The sequence below is a fragment of the Gigantopelta aegis genome, chromosome 1 (assembly GCF_016097555.1).
Source record: "Gigantopelta aegis isolate Gae_Host chromosome 1, Gae_host_genome, whole genome shotgun sequence".
In the NCBI taxonomy this organism is placed as follows: domain Eukaryota; kingdom Metazoa; phylum Mollusca; class Gastropoda; order Neomphalida; family Peltospiridae; genus Gigantopelta; species Gigantopelta aegis.
Genome location: NC_054699.1, coordinates 23,672,594 through 23,693,897, shown reverse-complemented (window position 1 = coordinate 23,693,897; position 21,304 = coordinate 23,672,594). Strand labels below are relative to the sequence as shown.

Below are 21,304 nucleotides of genomic sequence, written 5' to 3'. Positions count from 1 at the left end.
ATCTCCACCCAAAGAAAAGAAAAAGAAAGATGTACTCTCATCTCACTATGTTTCTACAAGTATGTTTTGTGAAGAAATATCAACAAAACACGCTAAGAGATATTGATATATACACGAACATTTAATTAAAAAACAAAAATGAAAATTATTGCTGTTGAGATTTTGTATAAAATGTTGAATTTCTTCCTCTTTTTTTTACTGTGTTGTATAAAAGGTTTTTTTAATAAATTGTAAATTAATAAATAAGCAGGATTTTAAGTGTTATAAAATGGTGAATTTCTTTGGGGTTTTTTTGTGTTATATAAACAGAAAATTAATGAATTGTAAATTAATAAATAAGCAGGATTTTAAGTGTTATAAAATGTTGAATTTCTTTGGGGGTTTTTTGTGTTATATAAACAGAAAATTAATGAATTGTAAATTAATAAATAAGCAGGATTTTAAGTGATATAAAAATTGGGCCAAACATTTGATACAAGTTGTGCCTATAACAGCACTGTGTTTATGTTTTCAGAAGTCGAAGCACAAGGAATCCCTTCTCGATCTACACCAGAAGGAAAGAAAGAAGAAGAAGGTGGGTAATCAATCAGTTATGCAGAATTCAGTGCATTTCATTTCAACTTATTTTCATGCTTATATCCAATTAAGGTTCAAGCACGCTGTCTTGGGCACACACCTCAGCTATCTGGGCTGTCTGTCCAGGACAGTGGGTTAGTTAGTTGTTAATTCTTAATGGTTTGTGAGAGAGAAGAGGGTGTAGTGGCCTACCCATTGAGCCCTTAAAAACTTGCTCTGGGTTGGAGCTGGTGCCAGGCTGCGAACCCTGTACCTACCAGCCTGTAGTCTGATGGTTTAACAGAGGCCGGTGCAGAATTCAGACTTTTAACTGTTTACTGAACTTAAAGCAGAATGTCTCGCACTTCCCCGGTACTTAAACAGGGCTAGTTCTGAGTCAGTGGAACATTTCGCCAAATTATCTACTAAACTTAACAAATTTCAGAAACAGTTATTTTCTGACAAAATATCAATTATTACATGAAATTAATTTGTCAAATTAAAATAAAATTCGACATTTGTTTTTGCTTAATTGTTTTTGTTTTTGTTGCAATACTGAATAAAATGTTTCCTTCTCGGGACTTAAAATGATTGCTTAGTTTAAATCAGCCTTCTCAGATTCATTTTAACGGGTTATATATCATGAAACAGTATTTGAGATTGATTGTCAAAGTTTGTTTTGTATAACAACACCACTAGCAGAGAACAGTGATTAATTAATCATTGGTCATTAGATGTCAAACATTTGGTAATTGTGATATATAATCTTCACTGTAAAACCCACTACATTTTTACATTAGCAGCAAAGGATCTTTTATATGCACTTACCCCAAGGACAAAACAGCACATACCATGATCTTTAATATACTAGTTGTGGTACAATGGTTGGGATGGGTAAAAACGTAAAGAGTCAGTTGAAGTTTGATCTTATGGCTAAGGTTGAATACTGAGTTTAAAGGGACAAACCCTAGTTTCAACCCGTGAAAATTAACACTAAGTTTAGTGTGGATAAAGTTACAATTGACTGAAACATAAGTCTGTGACTTTGAAATGGTGAAATACCCTCTAAAAACAGACTAAAACTTGACTCCGTATCTGTTATTTCTCAGACGCATGTGCATTTTGTAAAATATAAGAAATGCATTTTGTGATATTAAAAACACAAGGATGACACTTTCAGTGTGCGGAAATTGAAAATCTAAACCATAAAATCTAAGTAAAGTATGATTTCAATGATCAAAATTGGCTATAATAGTCAAAAATATGTCTTAGTGTTTAAAAACTAGGATCATCCCTTTAAAGCAGCAGCATCACGTTTTTTAACTGATGATTTAGCTTAGTGCAGTAATATCAGTATCTAAAAGTGTTTTGTTGGCATTTTTAAAGAACATGTCTTTGATTGTACGGTAATCTATCAAATGCACAATGAAATATAAATACAGTGAAACCTTTCAAAACTGGACCCTCTGTAAACTAGAATTCCCTCAAAACCAGACTTTTTTCTCTTTTTTAAATATCTGTACAGAAGATAACCTCTCTAAACCAGATACCTCTTAAAACTGGACTTTTTACTTGATAACGAGAGTGTCCAGTTTAGAGGAGTTTCCTCAAAATCTGACATTTTTAAATATCTGTACAGAAGAGAACCTCTCTAAACCAGATACCTCTTAAAACTGGACTTTTTACTTGGTCCCAAGGGTGTCTGGTTTAGAGGAGTTTCACTATACATAAAATAAGGTTCATGTGTTAACGGGCAAGTTATTATTTCATTAGGATTTTCTAACTTTTACCCCGGGGCATGCTGTAACCTCACCGTGGTGCAGGGGTGTAACATTCTCTTTGAGAATGGCCAATACAGCACAAATTGAAGTTTAGAGTAAAAGTCAGTATCTATCTGTGATATTTGTATTTGTGCACAGTTCTTTACACTGTTTTTATTTATATCTTGAATTTTTCTGTTGATGTTGATCATCACCTTGTTTGTTTGCATTACCATAGTTTGACACCCAATAGCCGATGTATTTTTCATGCTGGGGTGTCGTTAAACATTCATTCATTCATTCATTCATTCATTCTAACTTTTACGTTTCCATCTTGTCTTAAGAATCTTTATCAGTATACGGTGAAACTCCTCTAAACCGGACACCCTCGGGACCAAATAAAAAGTCTGATTTTAAGAGGTATCCGGTTTAGAGAGATTCTCTTCTGTACAGATATTTAAAAAGAGACCATGAAAAATGTCAATTTTGTAGGGGATTCCTGTTTATAGAGGGTCAGGTTTTGAGAGGTTTCACAGTATTGTTCCCAAAACTATATCCTAGACAAAACATTTTCTCTTCAGATTCAAGTGATGGTACAATAAGCACATTTATGTGCCTGCTACCAAATGCGATGGAGACAAGGTTGTGGGCATATCTGTCTTGTTAGTTATTAAAGGGTGGGGTATGCCCACAGGACCCTCTTCTAGTTGATTGTGGTAGCTACAAATATATAATTAATCAAATAAAAGCTAGCATTTTTGCACTACACTCAGGTTTGCATCTATGTTGAATGTTCTCAAAGGGCATAGTATGTGCTATTCTGTCTGTGGGATGGTGCTGTTAATCGAAAAGAGTAGTGCATGAAGTGGCGACAGCTGGTTTCCTCTCTCAATATCTGTGTGGTCCTTAACCATATGTCATACGCCAGATAACCGTAAATAAAATGTGTTGAGTGCATTGTTAAATAAAAACCGGCCTCGGTGGCGTCGTGGCAGGCCATCGGTCTACAGGCTGGTAGGTACTGGGTTCGGATCCCAGTCGAGGCATGGGATTTTTAATCCAGATACCGACTCCAAACCCTGAGTGAGTGCTCCGCAAGGCTCAATGGGTAGGTGTAAACCACTTGCACTGACCAGTGATCCATAACTGGTTCAACAAAGGCCATGGTTTGTGCTATCCTGCCTGTGGGAAGCGCAAATAAAAGATCCCTTGCTGCTAATCGGAAGAGTAGAGAAGACAGCGGGTTTTTATCTCAAAATCTGTGTGGTCCTTAACTATATGTCTGACGCCATATAACCGTAAATAAAATGTGTTGAGTGCGTCGTTAAATAAAACATTTCCTTCCTTCTTATGTTGAATGTTCAGTTTTATTTCATGATTTTCTTTTCATGGTGTTGTTGAGTTGTTTCTTTGTTTATTGTTTCACAGTTTTATACTCTTTGGTTTGTTGAACATTCATTATATGTGTTCTCATTTATAGTCTGTGTGTATTAATTCCCTAGTTTCTGGTCTCGCAGAAGGGGAACATACATGTAGGTTTTTTGTTTTTTTTTCATTTGTCTGTCTGTCCCACTTATAGTTTTCCGGATTTCTTATTTGCAATACCACAAGATATTGAGCTGAAATTTTGTGTGTAGCTTAAAATCAGGTATGTAAAGTGGATCAAAGTCAAGACGAAAATGTGTACAAAATATGTATGTGACAACTTGAATTAATTAGATTAAAATAACTTGAAATCTGTTTCTGACTGTCTAGAACTCCTTTGCCATTGTTCACATTATTAAATAAATCTGTTTCTGACTGTCTAGAACTCCTTTGCCACTGTTCACATTATTAAATAAATCTATTTCTGACTGTCTAGAACTCCTTTGCCATTGTTCACATTATTAAATAAATCTATTTCTGACTGTAGAACTCCTTTGCCATTGTTCACATTATTAAATAAATCTATTTCTGACTGTCTAGAACTCCTTTGCCACTGTTCACATTATTAAATAAATCTATTTCTGACTGTCTAGAACTCCTTTGCCACTGTTCACATTATTAAATAAATCTATTTCTGACTGTCTAGAACTCCTTTGCCATTGTTCACATTATTAAATAAAAAAACCTTTTGCTATTCTTTGAAGAGACCAAAAAAACTAAAATAATATTAATAAATCTGTTGTGCCAAATTATTGAGATCTAAAGCTCTGGGCCCATTTTCACAAAACATCGTAAGCCTAGTTTTGCATGTAAATGTAAATCTACAACTAAACCACAGTTCTTCTTCTTATTATTATTATAGTACAACAAATATAGTTAGAAACTCACACATTTCATTTTGTTTTGTTTTTAAAATACTCCAGCTTCCGTAATAATGTAATTTTCTGTTGAAATTGATGTCAAACATGTGTAAATGCATGGCCGGTATAGATGCTAGTAGCAGACGTAAATTTATGATGTTTAGTGAAATGGGTCCTTGAAACTTACAGATCAAGTTTTACTTCCATGGGGATTTATTGATATTTAACAGTGATGGCTTTTGACTGTATGAGATATGAAAGTTTGTTGGGCCTGGTAGGGGACATGTATACCTGTAGTAGTACTCTCACAATGTGCGGTCGGTGTGGGATCGATCCCCGTTGGTGGGCCCATAGGGCTATTTCTCGTTCCAGCCAGTGCACCACGACTGGTATATTAAAGGCTGTGGTATGTACTACCCTGTCTGTGGGATGGTGCATATAAAAGATCCCTTGCTGCCAAGAAAAAAGAGTAGCCCATGAAGTGGCGACAGTGGGTTTCCTCTCTCAATATCTGTGTGGTCCATAACCATATGTCTGACGTCATATAACCATAAACCGTAAATACAATGTGTTGAGTGCGTCGTTAAATAAAACATTTCTTTCTTTCTTTCTTGCTTTCTTTCACAGAATGTATGTTTTTATGATGTCAAGATTTTTAAGTGAGTTATGATTAGATAGGTATATAATATGTCATGCTATGACCTCAGTTGTATACTGCCCACCTGAGGGATGATGGGATATATGATGTTATATAGCCATAGTTTAACATATGCTGAGGTGAACTTAAACATTTTTATGTTTTGTTTTGTTCCTTCAATTAAAAAAAACCCTGGCTATATTTAAATTTTAATGTTTTTTAGTTAGATCAAAGTTTTAAGACCGATATATGTATGTGATACACATTTCATTGGTTATGTTTTATTTTATTTGTTTATAGTTTTGTTTGTTTTGTTATTTTGTTTTTTAAAGCACTTTGTATTTAGCAAGTTTCATTTTAATTAGTTAATGATATGAGTTGCTGTTGACTGGATGAAATGAGTTTGGAATTCTGAAGGCTACCATATGTGGGGGTTTTTCTTCTTTTTTTTTCTTTTTTTTTTAATAGCTATCTAGAATTAGTAACTAGTATACTAGTATACATTAAATCTTATGTCTTAATTAAACATTTTGTATAGAAACAATTGTAATTTCATAAACGAATAAACTTCTTTTATTCATTGCCTGTAAATGCATGTATTTGTACTTGATAAAACAACTGCTTGTCAAAATACTTCTGTAAAATTGTAAGTACTGCCATTGATTTAGTGAATATTTTTGAATTGCAATTTCACAAGTGTCAAAAATTCTGTTCCTGGTTGAAAATGTTTGTTAAAGTATAAGTAACTTTATACAGCATGACACTAAAGATTCACTAAATCAATGGTTGTAACAACCATTGATTTAGTGAATCTTTTTAAATTGCTATTTCACACGTTTGTCAAAAATTCTGTTCCTGGTTGAATGTTAATCTCCCATAACAAGGATGTATTAAAATGTTTAGGTATTGTAAGGACTGTCCCAAGTTTGCAGCTATTGCATGATGTTTCCAAATTACATATTAAATATATTTTCATATACTGATGGAAAGAAATAAAGGATCACACAGATTGCAACAAGAAATAATGACTGCATCAAAAATCAATTGATATTGTTAGAAGTTGACTGGGAACATATAGGCAGCACATTCAACACTACAGACATTCAGTCCCACATTACAACTTGGTATGAAATACAGACATTACTACGCTAGTAGTGAATTAAATTTGGTCTACAAGTTGATGTGTTCCCTTATTTCTTTCCATCAGTATATTTTGAATACCAGTGTCTGTACCGTATATCCAGTATGTTTGTGGTCGTGTTCTAATGTTTGTAGCAGTCACTTTTCATTATACTTTGTAATATAAATTGTTTCTTATGTACAAAATTATTCGAAAGTAAAATCTGGTTTGGGCTACAACAAACATTGGAACAACCTTGTTTATACAGATACTGATATTCTAAACATAAAAATATCTTTAATATATCATTTTAATCATCAAAAAGGATCTGTTAATCATAAACATGTTGACAATGGCAGCAAACTCAGGATAGTCCATTTCATTGCTTAGACTAACACTTACTGAATAAAATAACTAAAGTAGTGTCGGAAATAGAATAAAACTGATTTTCGTCGATTATGTCTTTCATATTAAACTAACAGGTAAATATTTTGTAAATATCTATTTGATGATACTCTACCTAATTTAGTATTTACTTGTTGGGTTATCATTGATGTACAAGGTGGTGTTTACTCTTGAAATTAAAAGAAAAATGGCAGTCAACAGGTGATTTGTGCTCTTTATTGGAAGAGACTATTAAAAAATTTTTTATGGACATGTGTTAATTTCATTGCTGTTGCAATAATTATGTGAGGGACCTTCTCTGATGAGGGTTCACCCCTATCCATCTCCAAAACAAAATATTTGTAGACATTTCTAAGTAACTTTTGAGCAAAACAGAAGTGTGTGATTTATTATACTGGTATTAAAGGTGCTATCTCCAAGTTGTATAATCACAGCTATTGCCAATAAGAAAAATACAATATAATTTTATCTACTTAGTACTAGTAGAAAATACATTTTGTATTGGAGAATCTTTATCACAAACAGATGCTGACATATAACTATGATATAGCACATTTAAGTGGTTGCAATATTGTGTAAATTTCTAATGTACTTATATTGAATTTATATTCACTAAATATGCTGATCATAATTAATAATTTATGCTACAATTCAAAATACTCAGTTAACTTACAGCTTTAAATTAAAAGTTTGTTTAAGGGTAAATGAAATTGACACATGTCGATCAAAATGTGTTATAGTCTGTTCCAATAAAGTACACAAATCACCTATTTACTAACATCTTTCTTTTAAATTCAAGAGTAAACACCACCTTGTACATCAATGACAACCCAAACAAGTAAATGCTATATTACGTAAAGTATCATTAAATATATATTTACAAAATATTTACCTGTCAGTTTAATATGAAAGACATAATCGACGAAAATCAGTTTTATTCTATTTCCGACACTACTTTAGGTCAGATTTTTATTAGTGTTTTACTAATATCAAACATTAATACGAAAAGAAATATATTATGGCAGGTGTTACAGTAAAGGTGCAATACGTTCTCACAGTACATTTATACAATACATACATGACACAATTGGTGAGCAAATATGCTTGAAGACTTAATACCAAGAATGTTTCGGAAAATCAAATTGGAAAGTCTTAAATAGTTGAAGTCTAGAACAAGACAGTTGGAATTTTATGGATGGATTATCAAGTAGACACTGTATTATGTGCACAAGATGCCTGTGTGTTTGATTGTTATCAAGAACGACTGATTATAGACCAATCGTTCCTGTTTGTTTATTCCAGGACACTATTCCGGAGGAATGTGCAGCGTGCCTCCTTCACTGTGTCAGTGTTCTTGTGCCAGAGTCACACAAAGTTCACACACCGATGACAGATTCAGAAAAAATGTCTTCATTGGGATCTTCTTTGTCATCTGTCTTCCCACCTGTGTCTCAGTCATCAAAAGCAAGACATTCTAATACATGTTTTAATGTACTAAATGGTTCATGTACAGAAAAGAATGCTGAATTCAACTTTTCTGATGTGATGTCATTGTGTTGTAAAGACAGCAATGTGTTTGCATCAAATGATGAAAAAAAAATTGATGCAGAAAAAAACCTCATTGTGTCTATAGAAAGTACAAAAGAAAGATCATCATTATCAAAACCATTAAGAAAATGTGATCCATCAGACATTTCCATCATTCAGGCTAGTCTTAATACTTCAAATATTCATGATTCTCTGTTAGATGCAGAAAAGAAGTATGATATGTCTGTAGAAAATACAAAAGTGCAGCCATCAGTAGTAAAACCATTTGCATCATACTTAAGAAAACTTGATCCATCAGACAGTTCCATTACACATTCTAGTCTCATAAGTGTTTTTGATTCTCTGTTGGATGCAGAAAAGAAACAAAGTTTGTCTGTAGAAATTACAAACGAAAGGTCATCAGTATCAAAACCATTTGCATCATATTTAAGAAAACGTTATCTAGGAGACTGTTCCATTACACATTCTAGTCTCACAAATGTTTTTGATTCTCTGTTGGATACAGAAAAGAAACATGGTGTGTCTGTAGAAACTACAAAAGAAAGGTCATCAGTACTACAACCATTTGCATCATATTTAAGAAAACTTGATCCATCAGACAGTTCCATTATACATTCTAGTCTCACAAGTGTTATTGATTCTCCACAGGCAGCTCAACCAGATTCAGGTTCAGAACTCTCAGTGTCAGACTTTCAGAGACAAATACATTCCGTATCAAAGTCAAACAAACAGTTCACATCTGATCATTCCACAGCAATACAAGGCGGCATTTGTGATGTCACTACTACCTCTGATTGGTGTTCACACTGTTCTTCTAGTCACTCAGTTCCAAATAATACAAAGGCAGTTAAATTTTGTAAGCCCTCTTTAATGATATCTGAAAATTATGCTGAAACAAATAATGCTGTTCAATCTCAGGTGAAAAACATTTACAAAAATTTGTCAGACTTTTCATTGAGTTTATTTGAGGATGATCTGTTTTATGTGAAGTGTGAATCACAGATACCATCATCCTCGTCTAAGGATTGCTTTGATATTGAAGATTCTTTTCACAAGACTAGTGCAATGCCATGGTTAAACATGGACTCACGTTACAGAGAGTTGCCTCCAGTGTCCTCATGGACCTTACCTCTTGCAGGTCTTTCAGGAGATGCTTCTGGAACAAGTACGGCAATCCATCACATCAATACCAAGATGGACACGATACTGGAGATTCTGAAGGACACCAAACAGCATCTGATGACGATAGAGAACGATCGACTCAGACAGGTTAGTGATCGACTGGACAGGATAGAACAGTGTCTGAGAAAGACGGACAGTCACAGACAGGGTCAGCCCTGCTCTGCTGGGGAAGAATGGAAAATAGGTCAACAAGTCCAGTCCTCTGCTGGAAACACATGGAACTTAGGTCAGCAAGTTCAGCCTTGCCATGCTGGAGACACATGGAAAGTAGGCCAATCCTGCCCTGCTGGAGACACATTGAAAGTAGGTCAAGGCCAGCCCTGCCCTGCTGGAGGTACATTGAAAGTAGGTCAAGGCCAGCCCTGCACTGCTGGAGGCATGTTGAAAGTAGGTCAAGGTCAACCTTGTCCTGCTGGAGACACATGGAAAGTGGGTCATGGTGAATATCACAACAGTTCACATCAGAATAAGTTGAACAATGTGGGTGTGAATGGTGTTAGTTCTGGTGTAGATCAGAACCGAGAGTTGACCAACCATGCCATGCTTGCGCAACAGCAGCCAGCAGTCTTGATCGAAGTCCCGACTGGAAGACGCATGCATCCACTGCCTCCAGATACTGTTCTCGAATCAGGAAATGTGTTGCATGTTATGGCGGGAAAGTCCAATCCCGAGTATTCTAGGTCACTCTCACAGAAACTGAATATTACAGCAAACGCCTTTTCAGGACAAGCAGATTCAGGAGTACAAGGACCAGTCATGCTGAATAAAGTATCCAGCACTCTTGTACAGAAGGAGAATCAAGTCAACAAGGCAGCTCCTGCTTGCACGAAAGGTGATGTTGACATGGAGACTGGTAGAGTCAGACAGACAGAGCAGGTCATCTTGCCAGATAAGCAGACCGATAGTGGCCAGATGGATGTATCTGTTTCGCAGGACCAGCAGGCATTCACATCTGGACAAAGTGCCGATCAGTCTTATGAAAAGATATATCTTCCCCACAAATTGGGTGACTCTGATACATCCTGGTCACTAGGTATGATCATGCCAAAGAGTAACCATGACATTTCGGGACTGGATGATTGTGGCAAGCTGTTAGGTATGGAGTCTGGTACAGATGCTGAAAGTTCTTCCAGTAGCGAAGTGATTAGAAAACTGCAATCACCTGGTGCCAATGTTCAGGTACCAGTGATTGGGTTGGACAGCATCAAGGTTGAGATGAATTCAGATGGGGATGATGATGCTGATGATGATGATGAATCAAACTTCTCTCACCTGGATGATGTGTTTCAAGGTAAGGGAAATACAGGTGAAAGGTTCATAGGAAATGAAAAGACAGGTCAAAGTTCAGCAATACAAGATGCTGGTCTTGCTTCCCAGTCACATGACATTGATGAGCTTGATAACGTATCTTTCAGTGCTTGTACTGACATGGATTCAATTGAGGAGTTCGGTGACACAGACTTTGGTAAAAATCCCAACTGTGCTGATTATTCCACAAGAACAGTGAAAGCTGACAGACGTGCAGCCAAGCTATTCCGTAGATATCTGAAAAAGAAAAAATGGCCAGAAAACTTTGAAACCTTTGAGCCAGCGGAGCTGTGCAAATGTCTGTGCCACTTCTTCATGGATGTACGCAAGGAGGATGGGGAGGTCTACAAAGAGTCTTCCCTGCAGTATTTCCGATACGGTCTCAACCGGTATCTCCGGTCGGCTCCTTTCAACCGAGAGTTTGACATCACCAGGGACGCAGCCTTCAAGAGAGTCGCCAAGTGCTACAAAGACGCCATCAGGAACATTCGAGCCACGGGGAAGATTCTGAACCACCATCCCATAATCTCGGATGAGGACCGTCACAAGCTGTACAACAGCTGCTACATGACTATCAACACCCCTCAGGGACTGCTCAACAAGGTCCAGTTCGACATCCGCATGTACCTCTGTCGCGGCGACAGCATGGAGATGATGACCAAGAGCACGTTCGTTGTCACCACCCACCCGGTCAGCAAGCTCCGCTGTGTCAGGAAGACCATACCGACCAAAGAGTTCATGTGTGAGGTCCCGGGATCTCCCTTCTGCCCGGTCCTGTCCTTCGAAAAGTACATCTCCAAGCTTAGTCCTCAGAGTCACCGCTTGTGGCAGTATCCTCAGCCGTCATTCGAGGACGACAAGATCTGGTACAATGGCCGGCCGGTCGGGAGAGGCAAGATGGAGAAGTTCATGGCCGAGCTCAGCAAGAAGTGCAAGCTGTCGAGGTGTTACACCAACCAGAGCATCAAGACCACGGGAAACGCCATCATGGCGCAGCTTGCCTTCGGCATGGCTCCTGTGTTGCCCATAACTGGGGAGCCTAAAGTGATGCAGATTGTCATTCCAGCTGATGCAGGTACAAACTTGTATAATGATGATAATGATATAATTAATTAATTGTTTATTTAATGAGGGTGACACAGAAAAAGCAAGTCTTCAATAAAGCCTTCAGATATAGACCGTATTGGTTTAGTTATTAGTACCCTACCGGTCCAACCGGATGGAATTATAGGGTTTGTCTACATCCTTCTGTCTGTCAGTCCCATATTGTTTTCCGGATATTTTTTTCACAATTCCTCAAGTTATTGAATTGAAAGTTTGTGTATAGCTTTATCATGTACTGTTACAGATCAAGTTTGACTTTCATGGCAAATTACCCAGTTACAGAGTTGTGACCCTTGAACTTAGAACATATGAAAAATGTTTGTCCTGATAGGGAATATTTATTGCTTTTGCAGTACTCTGATTGTTATTTTAAATTTTCTGAAAATGGCATTTATGGTTTTTTCTCCGTTTTCTTTTTGTTTCTTCCTTTTTTGCATAGTAGGGGAGTGGGATGTAGCCTAGTGGTAAAGCGCTCGCTTGATGCACAGTCAGTCTGAGATCGATTCCCGTTGGTGGGCTCATTGAGCTATTTCTGGTCCCAACCAGTGCACCACAACTGGTATATCAAAGGCCATGGTATGTGCTATCCTGTCTGTGGGATGGTGCATATAAAATATCCCTTGCTTCTAATGGAAAAATGTAGCAGGTTTCCCTCTAAGACTATATGTCAAAATTACCAAATTTTTGACATCTAATAGCTGATGATTAATAAATCAATGTGCTGTAGTGGCGGTGTTAAACAAAACAAACAAATTATTTAATGAGCGTGACACAGACAAAGCAAATCTTCAATAAGGCCCTCAGATATACACTGTAGCGGTTCAGTTATTAGTCCCTTACAGAACGGACTACAGGTTTTGTCTCTGCCCATCTTTCTGTCTGTCTGTCTGTCTGTCTGTCTGTCCATCTGTCCTACATATAGTTTTCAGATATTGTTTTCACAATACCTCAAGGTATTGAGTTCAGTGATTGTGTATAGCTTTACTATGTACAGCTCCAGATTAAGTTTAACTTTCCTGGCGAATAACCCATTTTTGATAGAGTTGTGGCCCTTGAACTTAGAAGACATGAAATTTGTTGGGCCTGGTAGGGGACATGTATTACCTTAGCAGTACTCGGATTGTTATGTTTCCATTTTTGTTATGTTCTCTTTTTTTTTTTCCTTTTTTGCATAGTAGTGTTTAAATTTTATATTGTTTTATCCTAGTAAAACATATCTGTGTCATTTGTAAGATGTATGTTAGCGGGTACATTTACATGTGTATCTAGCTAATATTCCTTTGACTTTCAAAAATGTTAAGTACGTAGTTTTGGCATTATAGAAATAACTGTAAACAAATGTGAAACAATTATTTTATTTAAATTCAATAATTTTGCAGGGATGGAGGGTGGTGGTAAATATTAACATTATCACATTTCTGCTGAGAACTCTTTGAGGCTGCCTCATTGTTTTTCTCTGTTCCCACCAGTGTCCCGACTGGTATATTAAAGGCCATGGTATGTGCTGTCCTGTCTTTGGCAAAGTATATATAAAAGATTGCATGCCGTTAACTGAATAATGTATCAGTAATGTAATGTGTCAGAAATTACCAAATGTTTGACATTCAATAGCTGATGTGCAGTGTGCTCTAGTGGTGTCGTTAAACAAAACAGACTTTAACACTTCTTGTCACAGAGTTGCATGATCAGGATCATTACTGTTTCTATTTTAATTTTTGCAAGTAGATATTTTCAGATACGGTTTGAGTTTGTAGATGTGCATGCATGTTTCCTTTCATGTGTTTATGTGTCAGGTTTTTTATTGCTGAAACTTTTACTATGAAGTCCTTTTTACGAGTTGGTCCAAGAACAGGTCAACTCGCCCCAAAACAAACTCGCCCCAAAACAAACTCGCCCCAAAACAAACTCGCCCCAGCAGTTGGTCAACTCGCCCCACACTGTGATGTCAAATCATATCAATTAATATATCACTATTTTAGGCAATTAAGTGCATTAAATATTGTTGATATGCACACCAGTCTTAGTCCAAAATCCTTGCCTGATCATTCCTTCTAGGCAATAAGAGACAAACTCGGAAATGTCGTTAAAATAGGCTTGACAGTTCATTATTTATCCGATATTAGGATCTCCCCAATATAAAACCATTTAATAAGTGGTCATAATAGCAGTTTCATTGTAATATTAATAAATAAAATGACACCAAAGTTGTAGACATCCATTTTTAATTTCTTAAATTATTTACGAACAGTAAAGTTTGAGGTGAGTTGTCCAAACACTGCGACGAGTTGGTTTTGGAGTGAGTTGATCAGCATTCGTTGGTCCATGTGCCATTTATCCCTTGGTCCCACCCCAAAAGTATTTCCTGATTCCTCCCCTGCTATTTTTCATGCTTATGGCTATAGTTCTGACAGAAGGAAGGACGGAAATATTTTATTTAATGATGCACTCAACACATTTTATACTACTCAAAAGAATTTAAAGGTCAGACGATATTTTCGACATTATTTTCTGAATGTCAATTATATTAGCTAGACCATAATGTCACGCATGGTATTGTTCCATTTTGACGAAAGTGGGTCTAAGCAACCCATAAATGAATTAAAATCCACTGTCATTGACACTGTCGACTAGTTCTAATGGCGAAAACATGCTTACATTTGCACGTAAATTAGGGCGAAAGCGAAAGGTCTGCTAAGTGCCCATAACTTGCTTTTTCACAAAGCGCTTCATTTGCACGCTTTGCATGTGTATTCCATGTTCCCAATGCTGAATTTCCGTATAATTGGAGCTTGCGTTCGTGTACGGTGCACACTCCAAATTCGACAATGGTACGACGTCAGCTGACTATCGAAGATCGAGGAAGGGCTGTTGCTTGGCTTCAGGATGGCAATACGCAAAGAAATGCTCTGAGACTTGGTGTCAGTCAGAGAGTTGTTGGCCGACTGTGGCAACGGTACCAAGCAACGAATTCTGTTCGAAATCGTCCACGTTCGGGAAGACCCCGAAGCACTACAAATAGAGAGGACCGCTACATCACCAGTATGGCTCTACGTCAACGCACAACCACTGCACGCCGATTATGTGACAATCTGCGGACTGCGACTGGAACTCGAGTGTCTGATCAAACCATACGCAATCGTCTGAGAGCCAATAATCTATGCTGCCGTCACCAGGCTGATCGACCACCACTCCTACCACGTCGCAGAACGGCCAGACGTCACTGGTGCATGCTTCATCTGCGGTGGCAACGTGTTCAGTGGGGTCGAGTGATGTTCACTGATGAGTCTAGGTTTAGTCTCCAGTTCAACGACGGTCAGGTTCGTGTCTACAGACGTCCTGGGGAGCGCTTCGCTGACGTTAACGTTAGACAACGTCACCGGTTCGGTGGTGGCAGCGTCATGGTGTGGGGCGGCATCTCTATCCACCACAGGACCCCCCTCTATGTGGTGGATGGCAATCTGAATGGAATCCGCTATCTGAATGAGATTATCCGGCCATTGGTTTTCCCAGGCCTTCAGCAGATTGGCGGCGGGGCAGTTCTGCAGGATGACCATGCCAGACCCCACCACGCCATGGTGGTAACGGATTTTCTCAGACAACAAGGTATCGCCAGGATGGATTGGCCAGCATATTCGCCTGACTTGGCCCCAATAGAGCACGCCTGGGACGAATTCGGCAGGAGAGTTCGGGATAACCATGCCCCTCCGGCCAACCTTCATGATCTGGGTCAACTTCTTATGGCAGAGTGGCAGGCCATTCCCCAAGAGTTCTTCAGACGTCTGATCAACAGCATGAGGCAACGGTGTGTCGAGTGTATTCGCGCCAGGGGTGGATTCACACACTATTAAACGAATGTTCTAATGTGTAAAATCCATGTTTGACAACCTTCAACTTTGACAGCATGTCATGTGACTTTCTTGTATACAGTGACGTTTATTTGTGTTTTTTTGTAAATATGGAACAATAAATTAAATTTTTGGTGTAGTTTACATCATCAATCTAATACACTCTGAAACTTATTTGGTTATAAATATTTGACCCTTAAATTCTTTTGAGTAGTATATTTAGGATTATATGGTGTCAAACATATGGTTAAGGACCACACAGATATTGAGAGAGGAAACCTGCTGTCACCACTTCATGGGCTACTCTTTTTGATTAGCAGCAAGATATCTTTTATATGCACCATCCCACAGAGTAGTACATACCATGGCCTTTGATATACCAGTTGTGGTGCACTGGCTGGAACATAGTTCTGACTGTGTTCAGTAGATAAAGCAACCTACTTTTCGCAAAAGAGCCTCCTGCCATCAAAGATAATGAACACCCTAGGTAAATTTGTTCTATTTTTCATGAATATCATTATGTGGTTTTTCATCTAGAGTGGAATATTCAATAGGCTTCCATTTCAGATCCAGCTAGTGTTATGTTCTCAGTGAAATAAGTCTAGTATTTCATCAACTGGTAGATACCTCCAAGTTCTTTAAATTATCCTGTAATGTGCAAGTCAGTTATATACATATATGACTATATGTGACATGTTGAGTATACTGATTGAAAGAGGTTGTGTGCCAGTGTATGTTACTGTTCTATTGTGCGTGTATGTGCATGCATATCTATCTTTATAACCCTATACAGCACAAATGTAGTAATGTTTATATATTAACATCACAGTCTGTTTCCTGGTTGTTATTTTCATATTAACATCACTGTTAACAATTCATGGTTTTTATTAATACATGTATATTAGCATAACTATTTCCTGGTTGTTATTTACTTATTAACATCATTGTTTCCTGGTTATTTACATATTAACATCACTGTTTCCTAGTTGTTATTTACATATTAACATCACAATTTTCTGGTTGTTATTTATATATTAACATCCCCAATTCATGGTTGTTATTTACATATTAACATCACTATTTCCTGGTTGTTATTTACATATCATCATTATTTCCTGATTATATGTTAACATCAGTTTCCTGATTATTTACATATTAACATCACAGTTTCCTGATTATTTACATATTAACATCACTGTTTCCTGGTTGTTATTTACATATTAACATCACAATTTTCTGGTTGTTATTTATATATTAACATCCCCAATTCATGGTTGTTATTTACATATTAACATTACTATTTCCTGGTTATTTACATATTAACATCACTATTTCCTGGTTGTTATTCACATATTAACATCACCATTTCCTGGTTGTTATTCACATATTAACATCACCATTTCATGGTTGTTATTCACATATTAACACCACTATTTCCTGGTTGTTAGTTACATATGAACATCACTATTGTCTACCTTTTATGTATTAACATCACCATTTCCTGGTTGTTATTGACATATTAACATGACTATTTCCTGATTGTTATTTACATATTAACATCACTATTTTCTACTTTTAATGTATTAACATCACCATTTCCTGGTTGTTATTGACATATTAACATCACCATTTCCTACTTTTTACATATTAACGTCACCATTTCCTGGTTGTTAGTTACATATTAACATGACTATATCCTGGTTGTTATTCACAGAAGAAAGAGAAGGAGAAGCCTAAGGAGCGGAAACCGTTTGACCGAGACACCGACCTGAAGGTGAATCACTTCGATGACGTGCAGAGGAAAGCCATCATCCAGAGATCTCAGGAGCTGAACACACGGTTCAAACACGCTGGATCTACGTCCTCCTTCCTCTAGTGATGACAAACACCGAGAGGAAGATAACCCACGGAGAGGCTGAAAGTCCTTGCTGTGAAATCATATGAGGGATTGGTTGGCTCCCCTAACTCTTGGGAATGAAAATAAGTTTTTCATGTTCTAGATATACAGTGTATTGCATTTTTTTCTTTGATACCTATACTGATGAAGTCTGGGTGGAAGTTGTGTGAGGGTGGGTAATTAATATTCAGGGGAGAGGTCCCTGGATTTCTGATATTATGGGAAACACTTAAAGGGACATTCCTGAGTTTCTGGTCGTCTTAATATTTGTAAGAAGCCCAAACTGGATTTTGTCTTGAAATAATTTCGTACCTACGAAAAAATATATTTTAGGGAATAAAATGAAATTTAACCTGGTACAAATATTAGAACAATCAGAAACACATTTAATATACAACCACTAATATTTTATGCAGAAACATATATTTGCTATGTAATTACAATTGTTAAGAAGTCTCTATTAGTCGATACCATCTTAAAAGTTGAAGCAAACTCAGGAATGTCCCTTTAAGACAGACTCTCAGGAATGAAAACAAGGTTTTCATATTCTAGATATACATGTACTTCATGTACTTTTCTTTTATACCCATACTGACCAAGTCGGGGTGGAGGTTGGGCAGTGGGAGTCATAATATAGTGTACATACTAGTAATTAATATTCAGGGGAGAGGGAGGACAGGTCCCTGGATTTCTAATGTTATGGGAAGCACTTTTTCAGTTTCATTCCACTAGCATAGGAAGCAGGGAGGGGGGGGGGGGGGGGGGGGCGCACGTGCCCCCCCCCCCTCCCTCTAATGTACTACCCTGTTTGTGGGATAGTGCATATAAAAGATACCTTGCTGCTAATCGAAAAAGAGTAGCCCATGAAGCGGCGACAGCGGGTTTCCTCACTCAATATCTGTGAGGTCCTTAACCAAACATATGTCTAAAAAACCATATTTGTACCATAAATCTAATGATTGTTGAGTGTATTTGTCCAGTGGGATTAGTAAAACATTCTCCTTATTTCTGTCACTGGATAGTGGGTAACAGATTTGAGTTTCATGATTTTTAGAGTCTCATGTTTCCATGAAATCTAGGGGCCTTTTAGAGTCAGACAGACATCTGGGGGGAAAAAGACACTCCATTTTCGATTTTTGCATTCTGGCATCCAGGGGTGGAACGTAGCCCAGTGTAAAGTGTTAGTGATGCACGGTCAGTCACTGGGCTCTTTCGTTCCAGCCTGTGCTCCAAAACTGTAACAAAGGTTTTAGTAGTCCTGTGGGACTCAGATCTCTAATCGAAAAGAGAGCCCATGAAGTGACGACACCATACATCTTTGTCCTTAACCATGGCTATATTAACCGTAAATTGTGTTGAGTGCGTTGTTAAATAAAACATTAGTCCATCACTTCTTTGATCCCATACCGATCTAGTAATAGAGAAATAAAGAAATAAGAAATTCACAGACAGACTCTAAAAGGACAGACAGACAGACAGCACAGACAGACCAGATATCTTGAATGTTGATGTGAAAAACAGATTGCACTAGATGAAAGCAATCTGTTTAATTCACATCTTTCATTCCCAGGACCGGTTGTTTTATTTTTGTTTTTATTGTAGATGTCCATGTTTGAATATTTTTTCTGTTTATTTTTTTTATTTTAAAAAATGTCAAGCTTTTTAGATAAGTAAGTTCTCATCTTAAGAAATGCAAAAAACGAAACCCATTTGGTGAAGCAGATATCCCTCAAAATTATGAGAAAAAAATATAGCTATCCCGGTATCCATTTTACAATAGAAGTGTTTCTGGTCATCCTGGTGTTTTTATAACAAAATATTTTTCTATATTTTAAACAATGCATGTGCATCTGAGAAGTAAACTGTTTTAGACTATTTTTATTTTTGGTTCACTCTGTTGTAGATGTCCAGTAAATTAGAGGGATTTTACTGTACGAGAGTCTAGGTCCAAAATATGCATTTGTCAGGTTGTTGACAAACTAATTTTAGATTTTAAGTCAACTGTTGCACATGAACGACTGGTATTTGGTATTATACCCTGTTTTGGTGAGTGATATAAAGATACCTTGCTGCTAATTTTATTGCCCATGAAGCGGGCGACAGAGGGTTTCCTCACTCAATATCTGTGAGGTCCTTAACCATATGTCTGAAACCATTATAACCAATAAAATCTAATGTGTTGAGTGTGTTATAACAAACATTTCCTTCCTCCGTCATATTACACGCATCTAGAGTTAAATGTTTTATACCAGACTGGGCTCATGCTTATAAAACTTTTGAACTCAATCATACCCTACAAATGGCATTGTCATGACATTAGTATCTCATATAATAGTTAGACTGTAAAAGGTTTTATACACGACTGTATGTTTGTAACAACTGAAATTTTTATATATGAAATACAGTAAAACTCATCAAAACGCTATATAGATATCCCTCAAAATAGAAAAAAAATACACGGACATTTTGTAAGTACAAACCTGCATATTATCACCTACTGTACATATAATCAATAATACAAACATTGTATGAGATCAGGAACCTGTTTTATTGTGAACAACTGCATATATAGCTATATAAGATACATAATAATACATTGTAACAACTGCATATATAAACGGACATTAACAACTGCATATAAGCTTATTATACATGTACACGACATTGTAACAACTGCATTTACACGACATTGTAAGAACTTTACCATATACAGTATACATATAATAAGCATGTTTATGAACATTACTGGCAATTTTCAATGTACGAGGTTTTAAACATGGAACAAAAACCATGCCACTCATGTGGAAACATTACATTGATAACAAAAGAATCGATTCTTTGATGCATCCGTTTCCCCCGTTCATCGCCCACGCTGCGCCAAAAATCTTCCTCGTTTAAAATGGTTCTAATATGTATTTGGAGGAAAGGTTATCGTGTGTATTTGTGTACCATGAAAAGTTGTGTCCCTTAGATAGCTTCTGTCATATTGCATTTTACTAGAATGTTGTACTACACCAAATAAAATTCCACAGGCGTCAATGTTAACGTATATATCAACCAAACTGTGACTGGTAAATGTCAGTGCTACAACCCCTCTCTCAAAATTGTTTTGCACAAAATTGCAGTACCTAATTTTACGGCTACCCCATACATGTTTCAAGCCCAAGTGGTACTTGATGAAATACCTTTATTGCAGGGGCGGATTATGTGGGGATACCCAGTTGCGCGGACCACCCCCCCCCCCCCCTGCTAAAAACTATATTAAGTAGCGCTGATGTACGCATCAGTTTGAAGCAGTTCACAATCAACAATCTCTCTCTCTCTCTCTCTCTCTCTCTCTCTCTCTCTCTCTCTCTCTCTCTCTCTCTCTCTCTCTCTCTCTCTCTCTCTGTGAGGTATCCTGTAAAATTTATCATTTCAAATTATAAACATTTACATATTGTCTCGGAAACCCCCATTACCTAAACCATAATCCATCCCTGCTTTATTGCGCAGATAAAACTAATTTTTTGGACAACAAACACTTGTCAGATTTATCACCAATGGCAGGACGGGTTATATTAACAGCTCGGCCTTAACCCTAACCCTCGAACTTTGACCCAGCCGAATGTTATTTGATTTAGTACTACCAGAAAGGCATCTATTTATTTCCTGGCTG

General features: G+C 37.1%; 1 protein-coding gene across 3 annotated transcripts in view; it reads left to right on the top strand.

Annotated features, from left to right (window-relative positions):
- Positions 1 to 17,995, top strand: part of LOC121372471 — a 29,303-nt gene extending 11,308 nt beyond the window's left edge. For all 3 annotated transcript variants that reach the window (XM_041498816.1, XM_041498807.1, XM_041498797.1), the window contains 3 exons: positions 515 to 574; positions 8,065 to 11,875; positions 17,464 to 17,995. In XM_041498816.1, the coding sequence (XP_041354750.1) occupies positions 515 to 574; positions 8,065 to 11,875; positions 17,464 to 17,486 (3,894 nt within the window). In that variant the 3' untranslated portion in view covers positions 17,487 to 17,995. The remainder of the gene's footprint in view (positions 1 to 514; positions 575 to 8,064; positions 11,876 to 17,463) is intronic.
- The last annotated feature ends 3,309 nt before the right edge of the window (positions 17,996 to 21,304 follow it).